At 44.5% G+C, this 14,503-nt stretch overlaps 1 protein-coding gene across 2 annotated transcripts in view; it reads right to left on the reverse strand.

Annotated features, from left to right (window-relative positions):
• The window catches only part of OPLAH (5-oxoprolinase, ATP-hydrolysing), a 294,072-nt gene that overhangs the window by 90,619 nt on the left and 188,950 nt on the right, over window positions 1-14,503 (reverse strand). For both annotated transcript variants that reach the window (XM_086966421.1, XM_086966420.1), the window contains exons 12-14: window positions 6,577-6,747; window positions 5,789-5,926; window positions 2,335-2,473 (exon numbers count right to left, since the gene is read on the reverse strand). In XM_086966421.1, coding sequence (XP_086822547.1) covers window positions 2,335-2,473; window positions 5,789-5,926; window positions 6,577-6,747 — 448 coding nt within the window. The remainder of the gene's footprint in view (window positions 1-2,334; window positions 2,474-5,788; window positions 5,927-6,576; window positions 6,748-14,503) is intronic.

Genomic DNA, 14,503 nt, shown 5'->3' on the forward strand with positions numbered 1-14,503 from the left:
TACCTAACACACTTCCATTTCAAGGGAGCTGCCTCAGCACACAACTGAAGAACTTCACACACGCCTTTTGTGACTCCAGACATTCAGGGACCAGGGTAGGGAAGGAAAGAAATTCCAGAACCAGGTGTGGGGAAAGTCTAGACGTTTCTACCAAGTTAGAGCTGGCCTCAGGAATAAATGTTAGACCACAGATCAACTCTTCAGATCACCTCTGGACCCGTGGGAGACTCAGAAAAAAGGACTGCTCTGCTGCCCCGCTGCTGGAAGGACTGCCCTGTTGTCCTGTTGTCCTGCTGCAAGAAGGACTGCCCTGCTGCCAGGCTGCCTGAGGCAGGAAGACTGGACCTGCTGCTTTAACTCAAAACAATCGTCGTGAATCCAAGGCCTCACTGATTGGCCTTCTGTTCTGAGGTACAGGGACAGACCAAGCTCCAGCGACCTGTCTTGCATCTGCCCAGCAGTCCAGACTCAAGTGGACCTGCCTGTGTCCTGCTGCTGGCCTCTGCTGAAGTCCTGATCCCCAAGAGGTGTCCTACCCCCAGGCCCTGGACACTGGTTGACATCAGAATGCACTCCTCCTGAGTGAACCTTAGGTTCCCTCAGAACCAATGCAATGCAATGCAACTTGATGCAGCTCAATGCAAGACTTCCCAGCACCTTGCAGCTCCTGATCTCAATGCAGGACCAAGCACCACAGCTTCTTGTAGCTCCTCATCGGTGGCCTCAATGGAACGGACACAGCACGATGCATCTCGACGCATGACCTTCCAACGCAGCACCTTCAGTTCCGGATCAGCAGCCTCCTTCGAACCAACGCAGCGTGACACAGCTCGACGAAGGACCTCGCATCTCAGTACAAGTAAAACCCGGTACACTGTCCAGCAGACTGAAATCTCTCTGGAACCCAGCCTGCCCTCTATTGCAGTCAGCTTGAACTTGTGACTCTGTCTTGGTCCGGTCCGACTAGATACCCACAAGTGGTGCTTTGCGTTTTTTGGGGCTTGTTTTAAACCAAACTTTGAAATTGTATATCTACAGTTCTACTGACTAGATTTTTGTTGTTCTGATTGTTTTTAATTACAATTTACGTTGTGTTTTACTTCATTACTGTTTGAGTGCTGCATAAATACTTTACGCATTGCCTCTCAGTTAAATCTCACTGCTTTTGTGCCAAGCTAGTAGAGGATTAAGTACAAGCCTGTCTCCAGTGCCAATGATGGTGGCTCCTGAGAGCAAAGTAATGAAGGAAACAAACTAACTCCAGTCCAATAATAAGTGGAAATGCCTTCCAAGAGCTCACTAATGAAGAAACAGAGCCAGACTCCAGCTACAATGATGGTGGGATCTGAGAGTGCAGTAATGAAGAAACAGCACCTGATTGTTTTTCAATGATGATGCCTTCTGCGAGTCCAGTAAGATAATAAGAAAAGTTGACTCCATCACCAACAATGGTGGCTCCTGTTAACAGAACCCAAGCGTTCCTCCCAAGATTTCAGTGATAAAGGACAGTGCTCGACTCCTGTGCTAATGATGGTGGTTTCTGAGAGCAAACTAATGAAGGATCAGAGTCCAAGAGGTCAATAACAAAGGAACAAATGGCCAACTTCAGTGCCAACGATGGTGGCTTCTACGAATGCAGTAATGAAGGAGGAGTTTCTGACTCTGATCCATCGGAGGTGCTTTCTGATAACCCAGTAGAGAAAGAACAGTGTCGAGCTCTAGCCCCATAGGTGGTGGCTCCAGAGAGCGCAGAAGTGAATTAACAGTGATTGACTCTGGTCCAACTGTGGTTGCTCCTGAAAGCACAGTAAATAAAGGAACAGTGCCTTACTCTGGTCCAGCGTTGGTGCCTGCCAAAAGGTCAGCCTAACCAGGTGCCAACAATGGTGGCTACAGAGAACACAGTAACGTGTTCTCTGGGGCCTGTTTTCCATCAAGGATTTTTTTTTTTAATGGCCCCAGAAGGCCACCGTCCTTGTTATGGCAGAGATTCATATTGGGTTGCAATTTGAGACCTACCTTTTTAAGGTACGTTGAATTGCGATTTACTGCAAATAGATTTTTTAGAAGTATATAAGCTAGTTCGCTAAAACAGAATGGATTCAGTTAAAGTCAGAACTCTATTTACGACCACGTTTACTGACTTCGTACATATGGCACAAAGTGATAAATGGCAAGGGAAACCATGCTGGAATATAGATTGATGCCAAAGAGGAGGGAAGATGGATGCACAAAAAGAATAATTAGTAATATAATGAAGCTGACAATGGAGGGCTAAAAGAGAGGTAGGAGTGACATTCGGAGGGAGCATGTATCAAAGTTAATACTTCTTACTGTCTCAACTTTAGCAGGTTTCCCGCTGGGCTCCATTTTGGTTTCAGAGCGTATCCCGGTGCTGCCGGTGCCTCTCACTCTTATGTCATCGACCATGATCATCCGCTCAGGGATTGTGAAGCCAAACTCCTTGAAGTACCTAAGATAAGTACAGAATGTAACATATGTCAGAGCAGGAGAATCTGATGCACAGGAGGACAGAAAAGAGCTATGGACCGGAGTCCCAAGTGTCCAGAGGTATGCACCTAGCTCTATGCCGATCTACTCGCTTTACCCAAGTTTGAGTACTGTGAGGGCCTGTGTCACACACAGCAACACATTTTCACCACAACAATCAAAATCACCAGCTCTCAGTCAACCGTATAATGTCTAATAGTTACATGGTTTGCATTTACCTTCTTTAGTTTTCATGTTAACTTAGCCTCATTTTCTAATGGTGCGTTGTACAAGTTTGTCTAGTGCAAGAATGACCTTACACACATTTCTTTCAGCTAGGCATTGACGGGCGGTAGTCTGCACAGTTAGTTCCAGGATTGCACAAATTCAGAACATGAGACATTGATTTATTTTCTGTGCCCACAAAGAGTCGACTCTTCAGCTTCAGTCTAATTAAAACGTTATCCTGCACCTGTAACACAGTTTGATTAGCTTTAAATCGGATCAGTTCTGAAGTCGGTTAGAGGTTCACTTCTGGCCAAAGTCATCACGGAAAGCTGCTGAGAGAATGCAGGTCCGCTGTACCCAACCTTCATCCTGAGAAGGAACATAGCTGCACCATCTGAGGGGCATATGTGAATGCACTGATCCTGGCATGCTGATATACACTATCAACGTATGGAGGTAGGTCATTCCAACAGATCATGCAGATTAATATTGCTGATATGCTCTCTTTAGCATAGAGTCTAGCAATAGATCGGAGTAACATTAATACTACTGGAGCACTAGTAACGTTATAAACAATTATGACTGAATTGTTTGTATTCTTCACTATTCTAATAATGTTTATTGCAATAATATGTCTCATCTTTCTTACAAATGCACTTCATGTTTTGTTTGCAATGATTTAGAGCTTTTCAATAAATGTTATGAAAACGTACGACTGTATATTTTCTTTTAACACTTTTGGCATGCATGAGTGATAAACAAAAGGGTTAGATCTGTTTACAAGATTTCCTTTGGAATCTGAGAGTCATATTCTAGGTTACTGCCAACATCCATAACTCTGGAGGTTTAGGAGTTTGGATGTGGTATTGTTAGCTAGCCAGATAGAACAACATTCTGAATATATAGGAAGACTCAGCCTCTGTATTATGAAGTTGTGCTCTAAATATACAGTATTATTCAATTAGTAGGACACATATATCATAATATTAATTACTTGCTTTTTAGTATTTGATATTTCATAGTTTAGTAAATAAAATGTGTTATTACTTGTTGCAGGGATTCTGTTTGGAAACAGAACAGTACCTGTGGTCACAGGACCTTAGAATGTAGGGAGTGTGTCACCATACCACATAAGTACCTATGAGACAAAATCGAACTAGTTCACGGTGCCTTACCAGCCCTCTTCACCCTTCCAGAGTAACAGGTAAATTGGTATTGTAGAACAAAACTCTCTGGTCCCCAGGAGAACCATGGAAACAGATCACCAACTTTTGGTTTCTCACTCATGCATGTACATAATAAACAAAAGAAAGACATCGGGAAAATTTACAATATTTGTTGAAACTATTGTTGACTATTATGAGACAACTGTACTGTGAATAGAAATATATGCAACTGAGCAGAGTAATTAGCATTACAGGTAAACTGTATACTATGAAAAGCCCTACCATGGTAAAGATATATCTTACTAAGCCTACCCTTACTATGTGCGCATAGGTATATATCAGCAACTGCTGCAATTAGAACCGGGTGGACCCCATATCTGGCATGTGTAGTTAGGTGGTCCGCATTTCAGGTTGTGCAAGGCTAGTGTACCCGTTCCAAGACCTTTTCCCTCTGCTAGAAGCCTCCTCTCTGTTTTGCTGAGAGCACGCCTCGGTTTGTATGATAAGAAGTGCCATGTTGGAAAACAGCATCGTCTCTTTGTGTTGTATCTAAACAGTAGGAGATGTTGCTTTACCGAGCACACAAAAAGAAAGCACAATATTGTTCGGCCTAGTTTGAAATGTTACGACTGATTCCCAGAAGACGAACTGTATAAGAATAATGTGCAGCCTAAAATAATATTGGGGCACAAAAATGTATGTGTTACGTGTTGCTGTGCAAAGCCAATGTGGTCTTCTATGTGTAGTCGGGCTAAAATAAGGTAGAACCAAGAGGGCCCTAAAGGGAACTTACTACATATTATTCAACTTACTGTTACTCTTGACCCCCAAAGGATAGACACCCTCCTCAGTATTCAAACTAAACTACTGATCCAGGATTTTTAACAAATGGGTAAGTAATATGTTCCAACACTAGAAATGGCCCTTCCCTTGGCTCGATCTTGTTATTTATGGAACATTTACCAAATCTCTATCTCTTTTCTCTTCTGAGCATAAATCTTTGAAGTGCAATGAGACACAGATTCTATACATGTGAAGAATAAGTTAAGCAAATGCTGTTCATAATGTTGAGCCAACAAAACAACCATGGTCTTGCGAAATTCAATAAGATATGAATAATTAAAAGCTACATTTTCTTCTGGAGCAGGTGTTTATGTACACACAATTACACACACACACTAATGCAGACACACAAACATAGACACATACACAAACATACAAAGATTGTCATTAGTGTATGCTCATTAAAAATGGATAATATAAAGGCCAACTGCACTAGGAAGCAGAGTATATTTTCAGTAAGTGGCTGAACCTGATAGTACCAGACATAAGAACCCCTGCTGATGGAATGTACACTAATTGAAAGGATATGGTCTACCACTGTCTGTAATATACTGTTGTCTTACTGATACAAACATAGATTGTGTTAGTGCTCAAACAAAGCGGCACAGAACCTTTCATGGGAGTTTGCCTTCAGAATGGTTACCTTCACTAAGGATCCACAGCTTAATGGATTGTGTGGTCCTTGCATATCTGATTCTGTTTTTTAACCTTCAAGTAACAGTAAAATACAGATAAATATTAAACCAGGCAATCTATTTTCATTTAAACAGCTCTATTTTCACTGAGCTGCTTTCTGAAATGATAATGTTTCACTTCCAATGAAGTTCTTGAGGGGAACTCACCCTTGATATTCTATAAAATAATTTACATGGTAGAAAACATATAATCATGTGTTTGTGTTATCGTATTCTTTTATTTTACTGTATTTCTCAAGAAGCTTACATTACTAATGAAATGGTGCTAAACATTTAATCAAAAAAGACAGAAAAAAATTGGCGAAGTAACTGAGAATTCCAATGGAAGCGATTAAACAAGAATGCAGGTTCCTTTGGGTGACTCACCTGGCGGTGAACGCAGTCTTGAAGTCGCCGGACCGGCAGGAGTCCTGCGATGCCGGGTACCCCTTGGAGGAGCACATGAGGGCGCAGTCTGTGCGTTCATACCGCAGGTGCAGGAAGGCCTCGGTGTCAATCTGAGACCTGGGCAGAGAGGTGCAGGCATTACAAACAGCAGGACACCAGAGAGGCAAATGTACCCCCTAACCCAAGAAGTAGTCATCTCCCTCTCTTTCAACACAGACTCTTATCCTAGAATGCACATGTTCCCCTGCACTAAAGCCAAGACTAATTACCCCTCTCCAGACAAGAAATAATTGATCCAAGCAACTCCCAGAACATGTGACCAGTATGGAAACATCTCTTCCTGGTGACAATCATTGAGTAAGTGACATCTACCAAATCGCTTACACATCTCAGATAAAAACCTGCTTAATCTGACCCCACACGTAGTACTGAAAGAGCATCCTCCATGTACTGATGACATCCTCTTATCTCTTATGAAGGACCCGCCTGCCTTCAGGAGTTACTCGATCTGCTACCAGAATTCAGCACCATAGACCATACCACTGTACTAAAAATCCAATAGAGGATAAGATGAAAATGCTAAATGCTAAAATCCTTCAGTTGCTTCCTTAACTCTAGACACTTAGTCAATATTACCGCTCAAAGATTGAAACAACTCCCCCTAGAGTAGAGTATGCCACAAGGTTCAATACTCTCACCTAAAGAGTGCAATGTGTAACCTTCCCAAGTGATGCACTATGATTGCCTTCAAGGGAAGGGGAGCATACCTCTGAAATCCTTGTGCCTCCAGCTCTTCGACACACTCGCGCCCCAGCGCAGCAATCCGCTCATCGAGCAGCGTGTACGATTCCTTGCTGTACGCCATAGAGCAGGGCTCCTGCGCCTCATGCACCACATCGGCCAACGCCATGCCGAATGCGGAAAGGATCCCGCCATACCTGTATGCGCCAAAAGTGAGAGCACAGTCAGCAACCTTATTCTCTTTTCCCTATGGACTGCCTTAAAAGCAAGGGGTTCTAGGTCTGTGTACACTGATTACTTACATTTTCCAGTTGTAGGATAAAATTATGCAGCTTTTTTTAAACTGTGACTTTGGTTCCATGCAAAAGAACTGAGGGTAACACTATGGTGATAGGTGGATTTCGTGAATTCATCTCAGCCACTGAGAATTACTCCAGTTTCCAATCCAGGCCATTGTCTTTTGCCTACCATGCCATGTTTGTCAAGCACCAGCCACATGAAGATCAGCGGGTCTCCACTGAGCAGAAACACAAGCAACCCCAACCTGTTTCAAGATATATCTGCCTTGTCAGGGGGATGCAGCTAGAGTCGGATGGCACAATAAGCCAGGGGCCGTGTCTGGGCATAGCTCTTACTCTTAGGGAATCACAATTGAGCTAACAAAAAAGTGATGAGTTATGGTTTGAATTATCTCATCCACTGATATTTACTCTGGACCACAATGCAGTGCAGTATTTATTTTGCCCACCATGCCACACAGTTTCATGAAAATCAGCCTTGGTCCTTCTCCAATAGGAGCAGTCCAGCAAAAGCTGCCTGGCCAGAATCCCTCTGAATTTATTTATTTATTTATTTATTTATTTATTTATTTATTTATGAAATGTATTAAGCGCAAACAATTGCCCAAGGGCGTCTCGGCGCTGTGAACGGAGGCAGCTCAAAGAGAAGGTAGGGAGAATTATTGGTTTGAATGTGTAAACGATCAGACCCAGACCAGTTTTGCCCTATCTGACCTCAGCAAAAGTGTGCATCTCCAGTCCTGTGGTACAGCAGTTGGTGAAGAAGGCAATGAGTTTATTTTTAGCCTTCACTCACAACAATGCCCAAAAAGACCATATGACCTAACAATGTTAAGTGGAAAAAGGGTGTATGTCAAATATTTACCAGATTATTTAACAAAGATATCCATTTCATTGAGCTATCAATGTAAGACTTATCGAGGAGCTCACAAACCTCTGCCAACTGGCTCTTTTGTCTAATTCAAGTGCATTTGAGGCAGAAAGGGTTTTACTTAATTTACCTGGAAATATCCAGTTTAAAACAATAAAATCTACTCGTTTTTTAAGTTTCAGGCCAGATATGGTTCACGTCAAAAAAGGAATATGTTACCTACCCTGTAAGCATCTGTTTGTGGTATGTGGTGCTGTTGATTCACATGCTCTGCATACTCCTGCCATCTAGTGTTGGGCTCGGATGTGTGCAAGTTGTTTTTCTTCGAAGAAGTCTTTCGAGTCAAGAGGTATTGTGACTCCTCCTTTTGTTGATAATGCGCATGAGCATCAACTCCAATGTTTGATTGTTTTCCCGCACGATGGGTGAGGATGAAGGTGGAGTGATGCGATGTATAGAAAGTTTTGTCCATGTAAGAAAGAGGGTTATTAGGAAGAGTGTTTACTGCAGCGGTCACATGCCTCCAGGGATGAGGGTGGGCTCATGTGAATCCACAGCACTACATGTCACAAACAGATGCTTTCATGGTAAGTACCATTTTCTGTTTGAGGCATGTGTGGCTGTATGTATATATCCTCTGCCTAGACTGTAAAGCAGTCCTCCCCAAAAAAGTGGTGGCTAGTCTGAGGGTGTTGAACAGAATTGAAACAGTGTACCAAGTTCTGCCTGACCAACGTTGGCTTGTTGGCTGGCCAGCACATCCACAAACAGCACAGCCACACAGTAGTGGTTTGTGAAAGTGTGTGGTGTAGACCATTTAGCTGCCTTACAGATGTCATCTATGGGAATGTTTTCCAGGAAGGACATAGAGTCCCCCTTCTTCTGTGTATAGTGGGCTTTCAGGGGAATAGTTAAAGCTCTTTGGCCAGCATGTTTGGATACATCTTCCTATCCACCTGGCCACGTCTTATTTGGATATAGCTCTCCTTTTATGGGATTTTGGAAAATTCAACACAAAGTTGTTGCATCTTTCTGAAAGGTTTTTTCCTGTCTTACACGAGGGCTCGCTTTACATGTGAGGTATGGAATGCCCATTCTGCCACCGGGTCTAGTTCTGGAAAGAAAACGGGAAGTTCAATGGACTGGTTCAGGTAGAGAGCACTTTTGGAAGAAATTTGCGGACGTTGCAGAGGACTATCCAGCCCCTGTGTATTGAAAGAAAGGTTTGTCCAGTGTTAATGCCTGGAGCTGACTAACACATCTGAGTGAAGTGACGACAACAAAGAAAACCATCATAAGTCTCATGAGAACAATGTTGAGATTCCATATCAACTATGGGGTGGGGTTGAGGTAGGATGACCCTCTTGAGGCCCTCCATGAAGGCCTTAATTCACTAGTATTCTGAAGAGAGAGATGTGTTGCCCGCAGCCAGGTGCATGGAAATGGAGGCTAGACCATACTTCTGCAGGTGGAGCAGGTAGTAAACTATGTCCTGGACCCTGGATGTCAAAGGGTCGATTTGTTTGGGATGAGAATATGGACAAATCTTTCCATTAGGAGCATAACAGGCTCGTGTGGTAGGCCTGTGAGTTTTTGTTAGTATAAACATGCTTTCTGCTGGAAGATTAAGGACCTGAATTCTAGGACCTCAGGAGTCAGATGACAAGAATGAGCAACCTTGGGTATGGGTGCCTGATTTCTCCATGTCTCTACGTGAGAAGGTCCAGCCCCTTGGCGAGCCACTCTGGAAGGCCCAAGTGGGGGCCATCAGGATGAGGTGAGAAACATTTTCCATAGCCTCGAACCAAAAACAGAAGTAGGAGGAGAGGTAGCAAAGTGTAGGCAAATATCCCCGACCAATTCATCCATAGTGCGTTGCCCATGGACTTTGGGTATGGGAACCTGGATCAAAATCCTCTTCTATGGGGTCGACATGCATGTTGGCCTTGTGTACGAAGCTGCCCTAGCTAGCAGATCATGGTAAAATGTGGAGCCATCAGGGGGTGAGGACCGGGCTGGATTTAAGTCAGGATCAGTGTTGTCTGCAGGTTCCATGTCATAGAAGTCCCGGTGTCACTATGTGGGGGTGTATCGTGGGTCATCACCCTCTACAAGAGGAGGCAAATCCCTAGCGGTACTGGGTGCCAAAGCATGGAATGCCCTACCCCCTACATTAAGAGCACTGGACAAGGAATCTAATTACCGCAAACAACTAAAAACCTGGATTTACAATCTTCCAGACTCAACTGCCAGAGCACTAGTGTGACTCCGGTCTTGGTCTCCCTAAGCAGTAAGGCAACCTTTACATCTGGTTGTCCTTTTATTGGCGCCGAGATGCTCCTTGGAGCGATTGCTAGCGCGGTATAAATGAGCCTTACATCTACATCTACATCTACAAGTGTTCCCCTGTGTCTGAGTGTGGTGACCCCTGAGGTGTATATGAGAGGGGGGTCAGGAGGGGATGGAGGATGTGGTGGTCTCGTGGAGATGACGGGAGTAGTGGTAGCGCTATGTCTGGCATGGGGCAGGTGACCATGCCTAAATTTCTTTCAATGTTTTGGTGGAATGAGCACATCAACAGCCTCCTCGAAACTCAGCTGATGTTTGGGGGACAGTCAGAGGTGAGCGAGTGCGGATGCAGTTGAATCACAATGTGCTGTTGCTGAGCCTCGATCTCGCCCTGCAGTTTTTGTAGGATGGGTTCACAGGTTGTCTGGTCCGAATGTTTTAGGACGGTGCTGAAATCTTCGGGACGGCATCGAATTCGGCTTTGACGTCAAGGGTTCCTGCACTGACAAGGTATATACGGGGGCTCAATGACAGGAAAAGACGTGGCAAAGGTTAGGGTACTGACAGCAGCACTGCATAGATATATATCTACTACAAGAGGTGCTTCTTACAGAAGAGACTAAGATGCGCTTGCACCCAGGCTGGACTGCATAGAGGCATGTGGGGTACTACTCGAACTATGCACAAGAAGTGGCAGTGCTGATCCGTAAAGGGGTGCAATGGCACACGTACCGGGCTTTGTGCACTAGACAGGGATGCTCTGTCATTCTAGCAGGTACGCTGCCGGGGCACCCAGTAATGTCTGGAGGTTGGCGGGGATGTTGGGCGATTCTATGGTGTGGAGATTTTAATGTTGTATTGGATGCTATCATGTACAGATCTAGTGACTCACGTTGCCCACACCCGAATGCTGCTGCACAACTGCGCGCTAATATTACTGACCATGACCTCACTGATCTATGGCGGTCTCCCCATGTAGACAGAAAGGATGGTACTTGTATAGTGTCCACACACAACACGTGGTCAAGAATTGACTATTGGCTAGCAACTAGAGATGTAGATGTTTGGACCTCCAGGGTCCAGCACCTCCAGCGTCCAGCACCTCCAGCAGACATTGTTTGATTATGCCCCAGTCATACTAGAAATGCCACCCCTGCCCCAGAGTATGTCATGTGTGATTTTTCTTGGTGTTTACCAGCTGGCGCCCTGCCCCATCAGATGTTCAATAGTGAGGTGCGAACAGCTAGAATTGAATACTCTGAGCATAAAGCATAGTCTGCCTCATCTCCATCTACAGTATGGGAGGCCTTTAAGGGGTGATATGAGGGGTTTCCATAACAAAGCAGATGGCCGTGCTTAGGACTCTGTGCAGAGAGCTGGCAGGGCTAGAGGCAGAGATCCATGATTTAGAACTCCAGTACTTTTTAACACTTGCAGTGAAACCACCTTTATGTCCTTTCACAGAAAACCTACAGATAATGAAGAAGCAGCACATAGAGAAATACTCTATTTGGGAAGGGAAGCCAAAATTTCGTGCTATGGAGAGGGTGATAGTGCAGGCAAGACCCTAACTAATATGCAGTGCAAGCCCTATGCTAGGGATTATATAGTTGAACTGGTAGATGAGCAGAAAACTGTTCATGAATGGAGGAAGGCTATACAGCGCATGATGATCGCCTTCTACTCCGACCTACACACTTTCAAGCAGCCCTTGCCCCACCCGGTCGGATACAATTTTGTCAGGATGGATAGGCCCCTGGGCAGGAGAGGGGGAGGAGTTGCGATTATATCTAGAGACTGTTGTACTGTTTCAACCCATCCTATCCAACTTACCGGCTGTGAAGCATTGCATTTCACTGTTAAACCCAGTGCTAACATTTCATTTAAGGGCATTTTGGTGTATCGGCCACCAGGATCTAAAGCCACCTTTTTAAATAATCTTGACGAGATGCTTGAAACTATATTAGCTAATGAGGAATTCACCATTCTGGGGGATTTTAATTTTTACTTGGAGGACCCCACAAACAAAGAGACCGCTGTGCTCCTGGATACTCTAGGCGCAGCAGGGTTAACCCAACTGGTTGATGCTCCTACTCACGAGGCGGGGCACACCCTGGATGGGATCTTCTCTTCCTTTCATGGGCTCAAAGTCAAAGAAGGGATTCCTCTCCCCTGGTCAGATCACTCACTCATTAGTTTTACCTTCCCTAAGAGTATTTATCGGCAGATCAATATAACCACACATAAGGCAGCCCCTCGTAGAGCCTGGAATAAAGTGGACAAAACTGTTCTTCGAAATAGCCTATTAAGCTCCATTCCTCCTGGTTGTGCCAATGTTGATAAAGCAGTGGACAACTACAGCAATTGGCTACGACAGGCCATAACTGCAGCGCTTCCTATCAAGAACATTTCAGTTAACCGAGCGGTACCGTCCGCACCTTGGTTTTCTGATCTTCTTCGAACTGAAAAACAGAAATGCCGTCGTTTGGAACGTCGATGGCGTATGGATTATCTCGATACGGACAAGCAGATCTACAGGACAGCCCTTCGATCTTATAAGGCACTTGTGATTACCGAGAAAAGTAAATATTTCAAAACTCAAATTGACTCCGCGAAACACTCTTCTAAAGAGCTATTTTCAATTATAAATAAACTTACGGTCCCCAAGGTCTTAAATACATTAGGCAGTCAACAGTTTGTGGATGACATGGCGTCTAACTTCAAAAGTAAAGTGCTGGATATTGTTGACAACTTTAAAGAGTGTTTAAATGTTCAGCCAATTTCCAACCCACAGACCCCGCCGGTCGATATGTGCAGGTTTACTGAATTCCTCCCGGTGTCAGTCGACACAGTGCACCAGTTCATTTTGACCTCCAAATCAGGCTCCCCACTGGACCCTTGTTCTCGAACTTTCCTGATAGAATTTGCGGACCTGGTGAGTCCTGTGTTGACAGACATCTTTAATAAGATGTTCTCCTCAGGTAGATTTCCCATCTCCTGGAAGGAGACATCTATTCTCCCGCTTCTCAAGAAAGCCACTCTAGACGCCTCTCGGACATCGAACTATCGCCCGATTGCACGTCTTCCTCTCCCAGCCAAAATTGTGGACAAGATTATGAATGTCCAACTGATGCAGTTTATCGAAGATAATGGGCTGCTGGACCATTCTCAGTTTGGGTTCCGTAAAGAGCACAGTACTGAGACGGCACTCATTAAAGCGGCCGAAGAAATTAGAGCGGCGTTGGACAGTGGTGGGTCTGCGGCATTGATTTTGCTTGATCTTTCTGCCGAATTCGATACTGTTGATCATACTCTCCTGATTCACCGACTAAAAGCAGTAGGTGTAGAAGGTATGGCTTTGGCCCTTCTGGCCTCTTTCTTACAGGAGAGGAGATCAACAGTATCACACGAAGGGTTTAACTCAGAGGCCTATGTGCTGCCTTGTGGGGTGCCACAGGGCAGCTCACTGAGCCCACTGTTGTTTAATGTATATGTCACCGAATTAGCGTTATTAATTAGAGACTATGGCTTCTCTTTAACATCTTACGCTGATGACTCCCAGAATGTGGTCACAGCTCACAGGAAACAGAGCTCCCCTGCTGTGCAATTCCACGACTGCATGACCGCCATTAACATCTGGATGGGTAGACGTTGCCTCAAGTTAAACTCCGATAAAACGGAAGTTTTGATTTTTGGCAACCTACAACCGGCTTGGAGCAACCTCTGGTGGCCCGTAGATATGAGATCGCCTCCTATTCCATCGGATAAGACCAGAAATCTGGGCATCCTGTTTGACAAAAGATTAACATTTTTTCAAAAAACAAATGCTATTGTCTCGGCCTCTTACTTCCTGATAAAAAAAATTAAGAAGGTTCTTCCTTACATCCCTGAAGAAACCAAGAAAGTGGTAATCACCTCCCTTATACAATCGAAATTGGATTACTGCAATGGTCTCTATCTGAATGTCCAGAAGCAGTGTCTGAGGAAACTTCAGGCAGTTCAAAACTTGGCGGCGCGCCTTTTGCTGAGGCTTCCACGGCATAAATCTATCTCGGGAGGAATTCGAAAGCTGCATTGGCTGCCAGTGGCTCAGCGAATTAAATTTAAGGCGCTGTGTTTGGCCTTAAAAGCCTTAACACATAAGGGTCCATTGTTTTTGCAAGAACTCTTTAGGTGGTACGAGCCAGGCAGATCACTCCGGTCCACCGGTGCTAACCTTTTAACTGTTCCGAAGATCCAGACTTCGCACTGGGGAGGTCGGAGTTTCCACTATGGTACCTCTAAGTTGTGGAACTTGTTGCCACCTGACATTAGGAAGGCTAGCTCCCTTATGAGCTTTAGGAAATCTTTGAAAACTTGGTTGTTTCAGTGAGATGAGTCGCTTGAGGTTCTACTCTTGGTTTCGCTCTAGCGCCGAGACACCATTTTTGGTATTTGTGCGCTTTACAAATGTCATTATCATTATCATTATCATCATTATCACCCTGACCTTGA

This window comes from Lissotriton vulgaris, chromosome 4_1 (assembly GCF_964263255.1).
Source record: "Lissotriton vulgaris chromosome 4_1, aLisVul1.2, whole genome shotgun sequence".
In the NCBI taxonomy this organism is placed as follows: domain Eukaryota; kingdom Metazoa; phylum Chordata; class Amphibia; order Caudata; family Salamandridae; genus Lissotriton; species Lissotriton vulgaris.